At 56.4% G+C, this 18,929-nt stretch overlaps 1 protein-coding gene across 1 annotated transcript in view; it reads right to left on the reverse strand.

Moving 5' to 3' along the window:
• Positions 1 to 1,095: 1,095 nt before the first annotated feature.
• The window catches only part of ADCY1 (adenylate cyclase 1), a 114,936-nt gene continuing 97,102 nt past the window's right edge, over positions 1,096 to 18,929 (reverse strand). The window contains exons 15-21 of the mRNA XM_025853153.2: positions 18,147 to 18,263; positions 17,394 to 17,540; positions 16,782 to 16,880; positions 10,819 to 10,933; positions 9,543 to 9,667; positions 2,281 to 7,359; positions 1,096 to 2,248 (exon numbers count right to left, since the gene is read on the reverse strand). Of these exons, the coding sequence (XP_025708938.1) occupies positions 7,018 to 7,359; positions 9,543 to 9,667; positions 10,819 to 10,933; positions 16,782 to 16,880; positions 17,394 to 17,540; positions 18,147 to 18,263 (945 nt within the window). The 3' untranslated portion in view covers positions 1,096 to 2,248; positions 2,281 to 7,017. The remainder of the gene's footprint in view (positions 2,249 to 2,280; positions 7,360 to 9,542; positions 9,668 to 10,818; positions 10,934 to 16,781; positions 16,881 to 17,393; positions 17,541 to 18,146; positions 18,264 to 18,929) is intronic.

Raw genomic sequence — 18,929 nt, forward strand, 5'->3', positions numbered from 1 at the left:
AGCATTCACTGCAGCATGGCTAGTTTTATGAGAGCGTTTAAAACACATACCAAAAATTAAAAAATAGTAATAATTAAAACACGTGCCAGCTGGAAAGGTGACACAGTACCCTTGTGTTCTCACTGCGTATTTCTCTCATGGATGGTTCTGTTGGACAAGTTGGACAAGTGTTCACCTGTTTCCTGGTTGGTTGTGTCCCTTTCTTGGAGGATTCTGTAAATGTCCTGTTTCTCTGGGGATATTGTGCTTTTCATAAGGATTTTTTAAATTCCTTTACTTTGGATTGATTTCACTTGAGCTTAAAGATACACATTTGTGATGATTCATTTTATGTGTCAGCTTGGCTGGGCCACTGTGCCCACTTTGGTCAAACGCCAGGCTAGATGTCAGGGTGAGGTTATGGTTTAGGTGAGATCAACATTTATAGCAGTGGGCTGTGATTAAAGCAGATTGCCCTCGATACTGTGGGTGGGCCTCATCCAATCAGTTGAAGGCCTTAAGAGACAAAGACTGAGGTCCTCCCAGGGGAGGAGGGGATTCTGCCTCCAGGCGGCCATCGGACTTGAGATGCATCAGCTCCTCCCTGCGTCTCCAGCTGCTGCCTGCCCTGCAGACTGGACTCAGCAGCCCCATGACCGGGGGACCTGTTCCTTCAATGAACAGTCTCTCTCACCCACTCACCCCCTCGGGGTGGTGTGTCTGCCAGACCCCTAAGGGAAAATGCCGAGTGAGTGGGGGCTGGAAATCGCCCTGGCATTCAGGGCGTCCTCAGAGGGGGCAGAGTCCGGCAGCCCCTCCACCCCCTCCCCTGCTGTCCACCCTTGGTCTGCCTTCAACAACAGCCCCCGACCGGTTAGTCCGAGACCAGTCTGAGAACCACGGGCTGTGCACGTCATCCTCCCCGGGGTCTCCGGCTGGGAGCAGAAGCCGAGCCCCCGCGCCACCCGCCCCGCGGTCAGAGGAGGAGCCGAGTCCGGCCCAGAGGAAGGGCTGCCGACACTAGAGGAAACCACAGTCCCCCTGCAGGGAGGCGCGTCTTCCCACAAGCCACACGACCCCGCGGTTTGCAAGTAAAACGGCCACAGGGGTTGTAGTCAAGCAATTTTTTCCTTTATTTTTGTTAAATAAGATTCCAGAAAGTATAGTGCAAACACTCAGTAGAAAAGTCGCAATTAAGAAAAATGTACATTCACGTTAACATTTCAGTCCGTCCACTGGTTAATAAAAATAGGACCAATTATTCAGTGACTTGTCTCAGTCGGACAATCTCGGAAAAGACTGGAAGGTACAGTGTGGGGTTGACGTAAAAATAGACCCGTATTGATTATACAAATCTATCGAGAGAAGCTACCTGGTGACCGTGAGCTGCTGTCGCGCTGACCCCGTCACCTGGTTCTGTGTCTGCAGAACCGTTCTCCAGCGAGCTGCGTGGGTAGAGAGCGTGTTCCCGTGCCCACCCACCCCTGCATTCCACCGAACGGCAAAGCCACACCCAGCCGGACACGGAAGGGTGCAGGGGCGTATACGGCCTTTCTCAGCAAGGAAAGAAAATCAAGGGTGGGCTTTGGGTTTACCTTCGGTGAGAATGGAAGCTACTCTAAGGGGGTTGCGATCGATACGTTACCTTCCTTGTGCAAGGTGGTGTGCAATCGTGTGGCCCGGGGGGTGGGGGCGGGCAGGGAGGAGGGGCGTCCGGGCTGGGGGACGCTGCGTGACCACAGCAGGCGCTGGCCACACAGGCCGGGGCCCCAGGCTGCGCCGTGTCGCGGGGACGCTCTGCGGCCAGCCGGCAGATGGCCCAAGGCGGGCCTGTCCCTCCGCGCATGCTGCGTGTTTTCGAGTTCAAAGTGGGTTTCACACACGTGGGGATTTCAGGGCATGCAATTCAGAGTGCACGTGCGTGCGAGCCCACGGTTTGTACAGGGCGAAGGCAAGACCTCACGCGCTCTCCCGGGACGGGCGCCCCGGAGTGTGCAAAGGTGGTAGCGGGCTTCCTCGGGATCCTGCAACTGGGGAACGGTCCCCTGAGACGTGTGCTTCGTGCCCGGGGCCCGGGGGCTGGGTGGGGCTGCTGGTGGGAGGCAAGAAACAGTTCTGGCTGCTGGTGGGCCCGTGGCCCGCGCTGTGGGGAGTGAGAGGCCACGGACACGGCGCTCTGAGGGGCTGTTCCTGCAGATGGTCCCGCACACCACACGCGGTCAGGGAGCCCAGAGTCACCCAGATCTCTCGGCCGTTGGTCTAGGACAGCCTCTCTGTTTAAACCTCAGCTCTCAGCACAACCTCTCTGTTTAAACCTCAGCTCTCAGCACGTGATGCGAGCTGTTTGCAAACTGAGCTTCCGAACGACGTCTGAGCTGCCCGGAGCCGAAGGAGTCGGGGGCCCGGGAGGCTGCCGGTTTCCTACCAGCCTCCACGATCCCCGTCCTGCCTTCCACGTGTTCTCACGGAAACCTGCCCTGGGCCGTCCCCCGACCTGCAGGAAAGGACGTTCACCGCCCACACCGCACCCGTGGCATGAGGCGCCGGATGGCTGTGCCACCAGGCCAGACGGAGCAGAGACGCAGGCTCGGCTGACGGCCTCCCGGGGCCACGCGCCCTCCGACCAGGACTTGGGGGCCAGCCGGCTCCGTGGACATGGGGACGCGTGTGTGGTCTGGAGGCGTCTGGGGGACCCGTCTCCCTGTTTGATGCCAGAGAGGCCATGCAGAAAGACATGGGCAACCGTCCTCCCTGCTGAAGGAGGGTCTGTGTTTTCTCAGACAGGACAGGCTGTGGGCACGACACAGGTTTAGGATGGAAAGCGAGACAAGGTGGGACTTCTCAGGCTAACTCGGAGTATCCTTGGGAGGTCCACTGTTGAGGACAGTGTTCGGAGTTCCCCGGAGCACACGCAGGGGCAGGCTGCGGGGCAAACACTCCCGACCAGCCTGCCAGCATCCCCCCACCACAGTGGGCACTTGGGTGCAGACCAGCTAGGGGGCTCCCTCAAACCCAACTCGGTGTCAGTGAAGAGCCACTGAGTATGATGGAAAACCAAGGGCTTAGGACAGACAGGCTGGCATGAATCCTGGTCCTGCCACTGGTGCTGCGGGACTTTGCTCGAGTCTCTGAGCCCCGGATCCCTCACGACACCGTGGGGCTGTAAGTGGCCAATGGGTGGGTGACACACGGGGAAGGTGCCCTGTGGGCTGCCAAGTAGAATGCTCTCATAGAATCAAGAATCCCGCCCCACTCCCCAGGGGCCTGCCTGTCAGCGCCAACCCTCTACCTCCCAAGTCCATCTTGGCAAAATTCACAGCTGGGAGTTTATTCCTCAGGCTGAGCCAAACTAAGCCTTCCTGACCATCTGCCCTGGCCCCACCCTGCCGTCCAGGAGGGGGGTCCTCAGGCCACTCCTAAGCAATCCAATCCCTGAACCAGACTTCAACCCACCCCAGCCTAAGATTCATGGGCACAAATGCAAACCCCAAGACACTGTGAGAAGAAACGTCACATTTTCACGTGGTCTCCACATCCCCTCAGAGGGTGTTGGGGCTCCAACTCCCAGGCAACTTTCAAAGCAAACCGCAGCTGCGGAGGCAGGATGTCCGGGCACAGTAACACGGCTGTGCCCTCCAGTTTCCAGTGGGCCACAGCCTGCCCCTTATTCATTTCACCAAACCAAACATTTTGAAATCAACTGCCTCTGAGAAAGTTGATTTTTGGCTTCTGTAGTTTTGTCGTTTTTGTTTTTTTTTTTTTAATTGAAGCCACTACAAAATCAGGTCAAGTCGGTTTCCGGGGCAACTTTGTATGGAGCCAATAGGCCCACATGCTTCAGAATTACAAGCATTGGCAAGGCTCTGTGACCCGCCGAGTCAGAGGGCTGCTCGGTGCGTGGCGGGGCGCCCGCCATCCCCCGTGCCCGGCTCCCACGTGGCAGCAGGTGCACACTTAGGGAGCACCTGCCTCGCAGCCTGTGCATGCGTGTTGTGGGCAGAGCCTGCCACACAGGAAGGGGCCCACAGGGCCCCCCGACTCAGAGAATCACAGGAACATATGCTGGAATGGAGACGGGTCCACCTGTCTGGGATACACAAGCGCGAGGCCCACATGACCCTTCCTTCTTGAGCAGCAGGACAAAGGAGGGGGTTCATACTACTTCTGGGTGCTGATGGGACGAGAGCATGGCATTCCCATCAGGTGGAACCAGCGCATAGTGCCCCTGAAGGCTGGATGGATCCTGTGGGGCTCAGAGCCCACACATCAACCAGGCTCACCAGGCAAGACGGGCGTCCTGGCCCCAAGGCTCACTGCACCCCTTGGATGCACTGAGACAGGTTAGGAGGGTCACAGGTGTGCACAGACCTGCTCTCACCCCGAGGGCGACTTAACTGACCGGGCTGAGGCAGGCCCTCTGCTCCTATGTCCCGGGCACCGACAGCAAACCCCGCAGAATGCGGGGCCTGAGCTGGGTCTGCAGGAGGGGCTGGGGGGCCGTGGGAGTGTCGGGCCCCCCACAGCGTGGTTGAACTCGGGCAAACTCGTGCACATGGCTTATGCTGGAATCACCATCGGCTTTGGACCAGGCTTGTCTCCGCAGTTTAGAGTTAGTTATTGCTTCTGGAGACAGAAAGGGTCTGGAAGCGCTGTTGGCTCTGGGGTCTGACAAACGTGCAGGCTCGGGGGGCCTGGTCTGTGGGGTGCTCCATGCTGCAGCACACACACCCCGTGCAGCGGGCCCCCGGGGCCTGGTGGTCTGTGGAAGCATCTGGAAGTTTGGGGTGCCTTCTATGCTACTGAGGTTGGGCGTAAGCAGCACACGAGGGACACGCAGCACCCCCCCCCCCCAGTGCCGGGGCTTCCCCAAGCAGGATGCCTTAGGGACGTCACACATCTGGGTAAAGCGTGGCATTCGCACGGGGCCGGGGGCTGTTCTCATTTTTGGTGGGAGTGAACAGGTGTCCCCTGAAACAGTTCACTATTTACAGAGCATTTTAAATAATTTAGAGAGAACCCTACTCGAAAGGCTAACATTTCTCCGTGAATGCTGTACAAGATTAAAAATAAATAAGGCGAGATCATACAGTCTCATCACAAATAAAGAGGAAGACGTCGTGCACCCGCCTCCGAGGGACGCTGTGGGGGCTGCCGCACCCTCGTTGGCGGTAGGGTCTGGACTGCTGATGACAGAAGTGTCGCACGCTCGTGGGAGCTGGGCCTTGGCGCCGCCGTGGATGGTCATGGTGGCCGGCCCAGAGCCGTTGGGTCCCACGGCCTCCCGCCGCTGACACGACCAGTGGCCACGCCTGGCAGGGTTCCGGAGCTCCTGGTTGTGTGGACCCCAGGCCCGGGCCCAGCAGGGCTGGGGGCACCGTGGAGAGTCTCACGGGCGTCCACCTGCCCCCCCGGCTCACCCAGGTCGACACGGAATCCATGGTGTGTGTCTGCGGGGGCGACCAGTTCCTCTCCCCGATGGTTGATGTCAGGTCCCCGCATCTTTAAACAGCTACCTCATGCTTGGACCATCCGGACCGCCCTGCCTCTCTGTCCACTTCGAGGGGGGCAGGTGGTCCACCCAGAGAGCTCAGGATCCTGCCCCCACCTTAAGGCCCATACCTTCAATTCCGTCTGTGAAGTCCCTTTGCCACACGACAGAGCACGGGGTCGGGGTCACGGTGCGGTCTGCCAACCCCCTGCCCTGACCCAGGGGCAGCTTGGCCGCCACCAACAGGCGGGCACCAGGACCCCGGTCAGGTCCTCAGCCCTGCAGCCCGGCACAGACAGGCTCACCACGCGGGCTGCATGCTCACAGGACTCTCTGGATGACTCGGTTTCCCCTGAAGGAATCATGCCATGTCTCTAAAGGCTGAGAAGGACTCAGTGGCCCAGCGCAGAGCTGCTTCTCAGGAGGGAGGCCGTCTGCCCACCTACTTCCGTCCTGAGTCCTGCATCAGCTGGCCTGTCCACACACGGCCCCGCGGCTGCCCAGGCTGGCTGCAACACGGCCGGGCAGGGCTGAGCTCCCACGGAGGATGCCACGCCTCACAAGCACACCATGGGAGCAGCCCGGGGACATCGATGGGGGCTCAGCCAGAGTGAGCCCAGTCCCGCCCGCCGGTGCCAAGCTGCCTTCCTCCTGCAGCCGGAGCCGCCGCCCCGCACCCCCAGCAGCACATCCCACGTGTCCTCAGTCTGCACCTGTGCGCGTGGGAGACCCCCAGACCTCCCCAGAGTCAACTGCAGCACTCTCCGCACAGGTGCAGCCCACACTCACTCCGAAATCCCACGTCCGGGGTGCGGGCTCATCCACCCAGGAAGCTTGTGCTGTTGTGAGGAGAGCAGGAGCCCCAGACGCGGGGACAGCAAGGGGCACGGCGACCCCGACCTCGGTTCCTCCCTTGACGAGAGAGGCCAAGGTCTGTAGGGCCGAGGCCATCTTGGGGGCCGAGGGACAACGCAGGACAGGCAGGCAGAGCAGGGATGATGCTGGTCGGGACACAGAGACGTGGCTCGGGGCCCCAAGAATTCCAGAAGACCTGCCTCTGGGTCTCGGCAAGAAACCGCTCGCGAAGGAAGCCAGCGGGCCCCGCTCTGTGCGGCGGGGCTTCTCCCCAAACCGCCCGTCTGGGCCCCGGGCCTGCCCTTCCAGCCCTGCCGCACACGGGAGGCCTGGCTTCCAGCCGGGGCTGCCGCGGGCCTCCTCGGGGCACGCTCCTGCTCTGCCGGCCACAGCTCCACGGCTCTGGCTCAGCTGAAGCCTGCGGCCGTGGAGCATATTCGCAAGGTCCTGACACCAGACGCTGAGCTGGCCGACCCCAGGCAGCCGCTCCTCGGCCACCGAGGAGAGGACCAAGCGAGCACAGTCCCCTGAAAGCCTCAGCGTCCAGGCGGACAGGGCTCCCCTGGCCCATCACTGCCCGGCTGCTTTGGGTCACGCCTGGACGGCACCCCTTCCGCAGCCCAGCCGCCGGCCACCGGCCCTCCTTTGTAGGCCGGGCTGGTCCCTGCTGGAGCCCCTGAGCCCCCAGCAGCCAGCTAAGCCTCCTTCCCAGCTGCTCCGGGGCGCAGGTGCTGGCCTGGGGGGCCCGGGGGGAGCCCCGAGCCCTGCAGAGCCCCCAGCCCGGCTCTGACCGGGAGGCCGGCCATGGGGGCCACTGGGGGCGGCGGGCCTGTGGCCAGTCTGGTCTGGAGGCCGGCTCGCCCGTAAGCGCACATTTTCCGCTCTGCATTCAGGGACCTGGCCTGGGAGCCATTTCCATCGGTCCGGCCTTCCAGGAAGTACGTCAGCATCTCGCCCTTGCCCTTGACGCTGACCTTCCCGCGGCACACAAAGCGGTAGGTGCCCCTTCGCAGCAGCCGGTGAACCTCCTCGGTCACCTGCAGCGGAGGAAAGCAAGCGAGTGTCCCCGGGGTCAGCGGGGGGGATGCCAGGGGCAGGGCCGCACAGAGGGCTCCCTCCTCCACCCCTCGCGACCTGTCCCCAATATCAGACAGTGCCAGGGGACTCGAGGGGCCCTGGCCGGGACAGCCTGGGGGCCGTGCCGCTACTAGCCCCGGACAAGCCAGGGGAAGCCATGGTCTCTGAGGGGAGGGCCCAGGGTGTGCGGCAGGCTGGACGGGGCACAGAGACGTGGCAGCAGGCCCAGACGGGAGCCCCGTGGCACCCCAGGCATGAGCCAGCGGCCTGGGCAGGAGCCTGGGAGAGCGGGACGGCTAACGTCGGAGTCCCTCGCGCACTTCTTCCAGGAAAGAACCAGATGTCTAATTTGGGCCCGGCAGAGGACGAACTCGTAAAAGGAGCAACGGTGGGGCATGCTTCTCCCCAACACGGGAGGAGGTGCGTGTACGGGGCCGCGGACGGGAGTGGTCCTTCGGCAGAAGGGACGCAGGCAGCACCAGGGGCCCCGACGGACGGACTGCGTCTTAGCCACACTGACAGCAGTCCTGCCCTGGTGCACGCACCCCGGACGCTGACCCCGGGCCTGATGCAGGGGATGGGGCCCCCGTCTGCACAGAGCTCCCCGGTCGCAGGTCCTCTGGGGGACAGGGGCGTTCATGGGACAGCCGAGTGCTCCGTGCCTCGGGGAGTCCAGACACAGACACACAGGGAGGTGGCCGCGGGGAGCGTGCGAAGAACTGCTCCGGCATGCAGAGTGGCTGCCTGGGGGGCTCACAAGGCTTGTCGGACCCCTGGGACCCCAGGAGGTGGGTGCCTGGGTCAGAACGGGGGCACACAGGGCGGTGGTCATCCACAGTACCCCCGTGGGTCTGCCCTGCGCTCTTGGCTCCATGCGGGGAGCCGCACACAGGCCCGGGGGCGGGGGCCGTGGAAGGGGGTCCCTGCAGTGCAACCAGGGGATAGAGACCTGGGAGGCATATCGCCGGAAGCTCAGCAGCCAGGGGAGGCCAGGCCATGAGCAGCAGTCACGTCATGGAGAACGGCCCTGGGGGGCCAGAGAGGATAGGCCCGGTGCTGAGCAGGGGAGAGGCTCGCTGCTCTCTGGTCGTGCAAACTTCGAACCTTCCCGTGAGACAGTGGCCAGCTGAAGAGTGGGCAGGCCTTCGCCAAGTCACCCCCGGGGGTGACCCGGCCCGGGGAGGCGCGGTGTCCCGGGATGGGCTGTGGGATGGCGGCGGGACGACGCAGACGCACTTAGCGCCTTTGAGCCGCACGCTCACGCACGTGAGGATTGTAAATGTTGTGTGTGTTTCACGACAAAACGAGAAATTCGAAGGAAGGACTGCAGATGCCTCCGCTCTGAGCAGAGTCTCCTGACGGGTAAACTGCGGAATCCGAGGGCGCACTGGGCACCTGCCAGAGGCCGGGCGGGGGACCGAACACACGGCCGCAGGAGAGCTGGCAACCTGCGCCTGGGTACACACAGGTCTCGGGGGACCTTGTCAGGGATCAGGGCAGAGGGAGAGGCCAGCGCGGGACCTGGTGCCGCTCACAGAGCACCCTGCTTTCCCCACCCCAGCCCCGTTGGTGCCCAGAGGCCAGCCACCGCCACACACTGGGGGACAGACTCCTTCTCCCCCGAGGCCCCCAGGGGCTGCAGCATGTGCCCCGGCAGACCTGGGTTCACATGGTTGGAAGGGGGGGTCCCAAGAGCCGTCCACACCTGTGCACGCTTGGGAAGAGCAGCCTCTGTCCCAGAGTTTTGGGGGGCTGCTACAGGGTGTCAGAGCCGCCCACAGGCTCCCAGCCAGGCAGCCCCACAGCACCCGCCCTTCCAAACCCAAGGAAGCTCCTCCATCTACGGCAGCCGGGCAGGTGGGCAGGGTCCTGGACGCCAGACGGGCTCGCTGGGACCGCAGCACTCACCTTGCCCCTGCCTCCGCACATGGCCACGTGGGAGCTGACCCCCAAAGCCACAGGACAAACCAAACCAAGACCACCCCTAGTCTCGGGTCCTGCCCTGCAGATCACAGACACACTGCGCTAGGCGGCCTCATGTCCCTGCCCAGAAGAGGGAGGCCGGGCTGGCCCCCCGGCCTTTTGCACCTGTCTCGCACCTGCAGGATGGCACCTGTGCCTCGGGCATCTCTAGTGAACTGACCTGGATTCTGCCCTGGACGCCGGTGCTGTCCATCCGACTGGCCACATTGACCGTGTTTCCCCAAATGTCGTACTGCGGCCTTCGAGCCCCGATCACCCCAGCCACCACGGGGCCAACATTGATGCCTGGAAGACAGCCATGGAGCGCCGTCGGCACCAGCAAACCTTCCGAGGGAATGAGCTGCCCCTCTTGGAGTCATGGATTCCTGGGGTCATCTAGCACCTAGCACAGGGCCCCTTCCTGAAGCAGCAACCCACCACTTGGGAAGAGGTGGCCCCCAGTGTCTGCTCACACATGGACCCCCGGGCATGGAGAGAGTCCCGTTTCCTGGACCAAAGACCCTGCACTGACCCTGCGGCTAGGAAGCCTGGCCTTTCAGGCTGTAGGACTGCAGTGTGTGCCCCTGCAGTCCCTTTCCAGGAGGGACAGTCTCTCCTGACGTTTCCCCTGGCTGCGACCCTGCAGGGCGTTCAAGGTGTGGGGCCCAGAACTGCTCAGCCTTTCGGGATGTTCTGAAGAGGGGAGCGGAGGTCCCCTTCTCTTTACGTGGCTCAAGGGCCGACTTGCCTGAAGAGTGCCAATCACCCGTGTAGCCATCCCGCAACGGGGCTTCCTGATGACACCATGTCATGTGTCCCCATTCTGCACCCGTGCACAGACTTTCTGGGTTAGGCAGGGATGCTCATGATGTCTCAGCCACCGGCCTCATCAGTGCCTCAGGCCCGGCAGCGGGATGGCCCTGGGGTGGAGCCGGGGACCAGACAAGGGCCTGAGGGGCCGCTCCCCCATGGCTGCTGCGACGTGAACCAGACAGAGCCCGCCTGCAGGGTGGAAGGGCCTGGGCTCGCACCCCGCCAGGTCCCCCAGGGGAGCGGGAACAGTGTCTGTTTCCCAGAACATCACTACACGGAGGGTGGAGCTCCAGCGGAAGACAAAGCCAGAACGTGGGCATGCGGGCCTGGCTGTGCTGGGAGAACGCCCCCCGCTCCTGTGGGCCCCTACTGTTACCGTCCTCATGCCATCCCGGCTAGGACCACCACTTTGGGGGCATTTTCCTCCGGCTGCATGTGGACTCAGAGGTATTCCGAGAGCTGGACGGCGCCCCTTTGGGTCCTTGGTCCCAGGTGCCAATGCTCAGAGGCAGGGTCCCTGTGTTCCCAGGCCCGCCCCTGAGAGGCCCCACCCACTTCCTGGGAGGCCCCGCCCCCCTTCCTGAGACACGGGTCGGGTGGGCGCAGCGTTCTGGCCTGAGTGGCCACCGCCCAGAGCCACATACCGACGCGGAGCACAAAGTCGTTGTAAGACTGGTAGTTGATTTCATCCAAGACGTCGAACATCTCGATGGCGAAGTCCGCCAGCGTGCTGAGGTGTGAGGAGATGCACTTCTTTGCCTGCGCATGAGCAGACGGGGGTTACCACGTTTGGGGGTGCGAGGGCAAGGTTGGGGGCCGGGGACGCTCAGGAGGCACCCTACCATACCCGCGGGGGATCAGGGACCGGACCCCACAGTCACAAGTGCACCCACCGCCTGCAGGCTGGGCGCTGGCTTGGCGTCAGCCCCTCGACGGGCTGGACCCCCCTGCGGGCAGGGGCGGGGGGCAGCCGCGGTGCACAGGGAAGCAGGCCAGTCTCCCCTACACAGAGCCCGTGGCCCCCACTGCTTTGTGCAGCTCACACGGTCTCTCTCGTGCCAAACAATGACATCGGTCAATTTTCTTCTTTTGGTTAGAGTCCCGACGACTGCCCTCCCTCCCACGGTTCCCCTCCTGGTCACCTCCTGGTAGGATCTTCCCTAAAACTGAAGTGCTCACAGTGACCCACGACGGTTAACTGCAGTCCGAAGTTTACATTAGGCTTCGCTGTATGTGTGTACATCCTGTGGGTTTCCACAAATGCGGAATTTCGTGCACCCACAATTGTAGTATAACACAGAGCGGCCTCACTGCACCCCCCTGCATGCCCGCGTGTTCAACCCCTCCCCCAGCCCCCTGGCAACCCCTGATCCTTCTACCGTCTCCATAGTTTGCCTCTTCCAGAAGGTTCCATAATTGGAATCCTATAGCATCAGACTTTTCAGATTGGCTTCTTGCATCAGTAATATGCATTCATGTTTCCTCCACATCTTGCCATGGAGTGATCGCTCATTCCTTTTTAGCGCTGAATAACATCTCCTTGTCTGGATGGACCACAGTGCATTATCCGTTCACCCAATGAAGGACATCATGGTTGCTTGCAAGCTTTGGCAATTATGAATAAAGCTGCTGTAAACATCCATGTCAGACATTTTGTGGAAATAAGTTGCCCGCTCCTGGGGCGCCTGGGTGGCTCAGTCAGTTAAGCATCTGCCTTCAGCTCAGGTTATGATCCCAGGGTCCTAGGGTCGAGCCCCACATCGGGCTCCCTGCTCAGTGGGGAGCCTGCTTCTCCCTCTCCCTCTCCCACTGTGCTCGCTCGCTCTCAGATAAATAAATAAAATCTTTAAAAAAAAAAAAGTTGTCTGCTCCCTTGGGTAAATGCCAAGGAGCGTGACAGCTGGATCGTAGGGTAAGAGTATATTTCGTTTTGTAAGGAATGGCCAGACTGTCTTCCAGAGAGGCTGCGCCACTCTGCATCCCCACCAGCAATGGGTGGGCGTTCCTGCCACTCTGCATCCTCGCCAGCACTGGGTGTCCTCCGGGTTCTGGATGTTGGCCGTTCTGATCAGTGTGGTGTCTCGTTGTCTTAATTTACATTTCCCCATAACACGTAATACGAAGCTTCTCCCTAGACTTACGTCTCATGTGTACCTTCTTCAGTGAGATGTCTGTTCAGATCTTTTGCCCACTTTTTCATCAGGTTGTCTGTTTTCTTATTGTTGAGTTTTAAGAGTTCTTTGTATATTTTATTTTTATTTTATTTTTTTAAGTTGGTTCCACACTCAGCGTGGAGCCCAAAGTGGGGCTTGAACCCACAACCCTCAGATCAAAACCTGAGCTGAGCTCAAGAGTCAGACACTTAACCAACTGAGCCATTCAGGTGCCCCAGGAGTTCTTTGTACATTTTAGATCCAACTCCTTCATCAGATAGTGGTTTACAAAGATTTTTCCCTCAGCCTGTGGATTGTCTTTTCATTATAGTATCTCCCACACAGAATTTTAAATTCTTAATTACATCCAACATAACGACGTTTTCTTCCGTGGATCATGCTTTTGGTGTTGTATCTAAAAACTCATCACCAAACCCAAGGGCACCTAGATCTTCTCTTACGCTATCTTCTAGATGTTTAATACATCTGCCTTTTACGTTGAGGTCTATGATCCATTCTAAGTTAATACATTTTGCGTTAACATTCTGCTAAATATAGACGGATGTGCAGGTGTCCCAGCACTGTGTGTTGTCGGCTACCTTTGCTCCATTTGCTCTTTCATCAAAGATCTGTTGACTCTACTGATAAGGGTCTATGTCTGGGCTCTCTATTCTGTTCCATTGATCTAGCCGTCTGTTCTTCCCCAACCTCACCCTTTCTAGTTGACCTTAAAGTCAGTCATGTCAGCCTCCAACTCCGTTCTGTTTCTACTGTACTGTGTTAACTTACTCTGGGTCTTTTGCCTCCATGTAAACTTAGGATCAGTTGGTCAACACCACAAAATAAACTGTTGGACTTTTGAGTGGGATTGTGTAAATCTTTAAGGTCAATTGACGACAACTGACCTCTTGACCATGAGTCTTCCTGTGCTCAGAGGAACATTACCTTTCCACTTACTTAGATCTTTGATTTCTTGCATCAAAGTTTTAGTTTTCCTCACAGAGATACTGTGGTAGTTATTTTGTTAAACCTGTACCTTGTATTTAATTTTGGGGGTGCTACTATAAATGGCATTGTGTTTTTGATTTCAAATTCCACTTGCTTATTGCTGGTGTGTAGGGAAATGACTTATTTGGTAATCTTGTTTCCTGCAACCTTCCTATGGTTGCTTATTATAGACATTTTGTGGATTCTATTTTCTACATAGATAATCATGTCATCTGTGAAGAGGGACAGTTTTATTTCTTCCTCCCCAGTCTGTGTACCTTTATTTCGTTTTCTTATCTTACTGCACTAGATAAGACTTGCAGTACGAATGTCAAACAGGAGTGATGACAAGGGGCATTCTTGCCACACTCTTGATCTGAGGGGGAGGCTTTGTTTCTCATCAAGTATGATGGAAAACTACTGGGTTTTTATGGATGTTCTTTACCTAGTTGACAAAGTTTCTATTCGTAGAGTTTGCTCACAGTCGTGGTTTTTTAAAAGCGGGAATGGGTGCTGGATGTTGTCAAATGACTGTTCTGCATCAATTAATTGACACGATCATATATGATTTCTCTTCTTTATCCTGTTGATATAGTAAATTTCATGAACTCACTTCGAAATGTTGCACAAGCCTTGCTCTTTTTTTTAATTTTATTTATTTATTTTTAAAGATTTTATTTATTTGAGAGAGAGGATGAGAGAGAGAGAGAGAGCACGAGAGGGGGGAGCGAGAGAGGGAGAAGCAGACTCCCCGCTGAGCAGGGAGCCCGATGTGGGACTCGATCCCAGGACTCCAGGATCATGACCTGAGCCGAAGGCAGTTGCTTAGCCAACTGAGCCACCCAGGCATCCCAGACTTGCTATCTTTTTTTTTCACTAATAAAATGAGTTTATTTTATATTAAAGTTTTCAAAAAACACATTTGTAAAATTACCCCCATACTAGGCCTCAAGAGAGCCTTTACAAAGAGTTTAAAAAATTACAAAACAGTTTTCTCTGAACTATGAAAGTACACAGATTTAAGAGGTGTTAGAGGAGAAAATGTTAATTCATGGTCAATTAAAAAAAAAAGTTAATATACAACAAATCTGTAGGATACTACTAGAAGATTAAATCCTTAACCATTTAGAGGAAAAAGCTATATTTTTCTTGGTATCTTGATATCTAATTCCAACTTCTTTGTGGTCTATTGTTCTTTTCATACAATGTTGGCTTCAATCTGCTGATATTTGTTGAAGACTTACACGTCTCTACTCATGAGCAATACAGGCTTGTGATTTTCCTTCCTTGTAGTTTCTTTATCTGGTTTTCATATTATTTCATATTATTATATGGTACTCTATGGACTCATAGAATGAGTTAGAAAGAAATGAGTTAGAAACTTCTACGTTCTGGAAGAGATTTTAGAGAATTGGTATAATTTCTTCCTTAAATGTTCAGTGAACCCATCTGGGCCCCCTCCTGTTTTGGAAGGTTACTAACTACTGACTCAATTTCTTTAATAGATATGGGACCGGTAAAATTTTTTATTTCCCCTTGTTTGAGTTTTGGTAGATTGTGGCTTTCAGGGAATTGGTCCATTTGATTGAAATGATCACATTTGTGGGCACGGAGTTGTTCATAACATACCTTTTCCCCCTTTGGTTCAGTACAAGTGTCCCGACTTCCATTTCTAATATTAGTAACTTGAGTTTTCTCTTTTCCTCAGTTAGCCTGGATAGAGGTTATCAACTTTATTGACTTTTCAAACAGTCAGATTTGAGTTTCATTGACTTTTTTTTAAAGATTTTATTTATTTATTTACTTACTTACTTATTTATAGCATGAGCAAGGGGAGGGGCAGGAGGGGAGAGAGGGAGGGAGAGAATCTCAAGCAGACTCCACACTGAGCACGGAGCCCAACGCAGGGCTTGATCTCACAACCCTGAGATCGTGACCTGAGCCGAAATCAGGAGTTGGGCGCTTAACCGACTGAGCCACCCAAGCACCCCATTATTGATTTTCTTTTGTGCTTACTTGTTTTCAATTTCATTGATTTGTGCTCTGATTTTTTTTCTCTCTATGCTTACCAGAGGTTTATATTGTTCTTTCTGTGGTTTCCTAAAGTGGGAGCATAGATAATTGATTTTGGATTGCTCTTCTTTTCTAATATAGGACTTCAGTGACACAAATTTCCCTCTAAGGGCTGCTTTTGCTGCATTCCACAGACCTTGATAAATTGTATTTTCATTTTTATTTCGTTCAAAACATTTTTAAACTTCTCCTGAGATTTCTTCTTTGACTCATGTCATTTAGACAAGTGTTAATCTCCAAATATTTTGGAATTTTCCAATGATCTCCCCATCAATCGATTTCTAGTTTAATTCCATTCTGGTCTGAGAACATACTTTATATGATTTCAGTGGTTTTAAACTTCTTAAGGTGTGTTTTGCAGCCCAAAATGTGGTCCATCTTGGTAAATGTTCCACATGAGCTTGAGAAGAATGTGTGTTCTGCTGTTGTTGCATGACGTTGTCTGTAGGTGTCAATTTTATCCAGGTGCTTGATGATGTTGTTCCCTTCAACCATCTTTGCAGATACACAACCCACTGGATCTGCGAATTACTAAGAGGGGTGTTGTAGTCTCCAACTATAACAGTGGGTTCATCTGTTCCTCCTCACGGTTCCATCTGTGCTTTGCCTTGCGTATTCTGACCCACTGTTGTTAGGTGCATACATGTTAAAGACTCTTATGTCTTTCTGGAGAATTAACTCCTTTATTATTTTGCAGTCTCCCTTTTTATCTGTCTGATAATTTTCCTTGATCTGAAGTTTGCTTTGTCTTAAGATTGCTACCTAAACTTGTTTTATTAGTGCTAGAATGGTACCTCCTTCTACATCCTTTATCTTTAAGGTATCTGTTTCTTTATATTTTAAGTGTGTTTCTTGCGGCAAACCTAGTTGGGTCTTGTGTTTTCGGCCACTCTGTCAGTCTCTTTTAATTAGCATATTTACACTCCCATTTAAAGTGATTATTGAAATAGTTGAATTAGTATCTCCCATATTTATAACTGTTTTCCATTCATTGCATGTTCTTTTTTTACATCTTCCATTCTTTTCCTCCCCTTTTTTTAGGGGTAACCTGAGGACTTTATTCACAATTCTGCACTGGGAAAGGGGAACACTCCATGGTGCTGGGCTGGCAGGACTGGGGTGCAGCTGGTAGGAAGAGGCAGGGCTGGTGGGGGAGGGTCGGTGGGGCAGGGGAGGGCCGGAGGAAGCCCCCGAGACTGGCCTCAGTGCTGACTTTCCATGGGAGACTGTTTGGAGAGAGCTGGCCACTGAATGGACAGCCCACGGGCCACTGCCCTGACCCGATGCTAGGGCAGACTGGGGCTCAGAGCAGGGAACCTGCCCAGAGTCCCAGAGAAGTTTGGGGCAGAGCTGAGACCCAGTCCCTGAGCAGCAACACCCTGGACAGCACTCACCTTGGTCCCGGTTGTGGGCGCTAGCCCCACCGCAGCCATGTAGGTGCTCCCGATGGTCTTGATCTTCTCCAGGTCCTTGTAAAAGTCTTTGTCCATGAGCTTTGTTTAAAACACAAAACAGTGAGATGTTACGTAACATGCGAGAGAAGCCACCATGGGAGCCACCCCAGGGCGGACAAGCCTGTTCTGGGAAGCAGTGTATCTCTTCTGTTGTGGGCACTAGACAAGGTCTGGGCCAATCTGAGGGGTGCCAGCAAGGGCGTGGGGAAGAGGAGCCCAGGAGGGACCATGCAGAGCACCCTGTCCTGCAGCAGCAACCTCAGGCTTACCCTGGAGGCGACGCCCCTGGGCAGGGAGCAGGGCTAGTGCCGACCCCAGGCTCCTGCCCACCCGTCCTGGAGGTGAGGCCACCAGCCAAGCCAGCCTGTACTAGGTAGGGGTCAGGTGTCAGCACCCACCTCCAGAACTCAGAGCCTGCAGGCGGCAAAGGCCCCTCCTCCATGTTCAGGGTCATTTTGGACCCCCCAGGGGACAGAATACACGGGCTTCCTACCAGTTCCGTGTGCGGGGAATGTGCCACGTTGTGGGGCACCATTCAGGGGCGGCCCTCACCTCGTCAAAGTCAGCGATGATCTCGTTCAGGAGGCGCAAACACTCCACCCCCATGTTGTTGCCATCCAGCTCGATGTAGAAGTCGTCAAAGTTGGGGATGGAGGCGAACATGACACCCACCTGCGAGTAGGACTGGTAGTACAGGTCCTGGGGGCAAAGGTAAGGTCAGCCGCGGCGCCGGGGACAGCAGGTGCAGGCAGGGGAGGAGGGCGGCGGGCAAGGACGCATGGACTCTGTGCCGCCCCAGGACCCAGCCCCATGAACCCAAAGCCCTGGAAGCTTCCAGTCAAAGCCGGTCAGGCCGAGCCGTGGGCCCCGTGCCTTTAGGATCTAAAACGCTAACCAAGCCTTTTTATTTCTGAGTTGGCGTTGTGAGCTCTGCTCTGTGGGTGGTTCCAGAGCCTCCCTCCACTGGCCGCTGTAATTAGGAAGCTCAGGCCCACCCGGCTGCCCTGAACCCAGGTTTTCTGAAGCCCATTCTCCCCCCGCATGCAGGGTGACAGATGCTCTGCTCTCTCCTGGGACCAAGAGTGGGGACTTCTCACCCCCGGAGTCTCCTGCTGCCCAGGGCTGGGCAGAGGAGGACCCACTCAAGCCTCGGTGTGGCCAGGGCTCAGAAACAGCCATGCTTTGCAATTTCAAGCAGAGACGTGATGGGAGGGTCCCTCTGGGTGGGACCTCCAGCCGCAGACCTGTGAGCCCTGCCAGAACAGCCCGGCTTGGTGAAGCAGGAGGCAGGTACAGCACGCTCACCATGTTCCGGGGGTTGGACATGAGGAAGTGCTGAGCAACGTGGGCCGGCAGGAGGTTGAAGAGAATCCTCTTGTTGTCCAGCTTCACCCTCTCCATGTCGTCTCTCTCCTCCTCTGCCTGAGGGGGCAGACCCTCTGTCACCCGCTCAGCTTCTGCCCCGCACTCAGCACCCCCTGTGGCAGACTCTCCCAGACAAGGCCGACCAGGACCCCTGATGCCTCCCAGCCAGGCCCTGCATGGGCGTCTGAGTGTCTCAGCATCACCCGGTCTCAGCAGAAGCAGGAATCCAGCCAGACCCCACCCTGGACATCTGACGGGGCTCGTCAGCCTCTCGCTCCCAGGTAACACCTAATGCCCTGCATTGCCTTCAGCCGGAAGCCTGTTAGGTCAGACCCCTCAGACCCCTCACCCCTGACATTTCCCCTCGGTGATTTTCTGTCTGCTGACCCCTACCTGCTCCTTGGCGATAAGCCCCCCTTGCCCGGGCCACACCTGTCCCGATGGCTCTAAATGACATCTGGCTCACACTGTTCACGGTGCCATGAGTCACCTTTCCTGTAACACCAAGCTCTTTCCAATCATCTGAACAAGACTGCAAGGGTGCAGATCCACGGTCTACACAGGTTCCACTCCACACCCCCTCCCCACGCAGAGCCGCTGCATCCCAACTTCACGGGGGCCCAGAGGAGCCACGAATTTCTGAGGAATTCTCCACCCTGATCAGCTGGAACTTTCAAAGGACAGACAGTGGGGGGTTCACCCCATTTCCAGGGTATGCTCCCC

This window comes from Callorhinus ursinus, unplaced genomic scaffold (assembly GCF_003265705.2).
Source record: "Callorhinus ursinus isolate GAN/ISIS: 27379988/994484 unplaced genomic scaffold, GSC_fseal_2.0 scaffold60, whole genome shotgun sequence".
In the NCBI taxonomy this organism is placed as follows: Eukaryota; Metazoa; Chordata; class Mammalia; order Carnivora; family Otariidae; genus Callorhinus; species Callorhinus ursinus.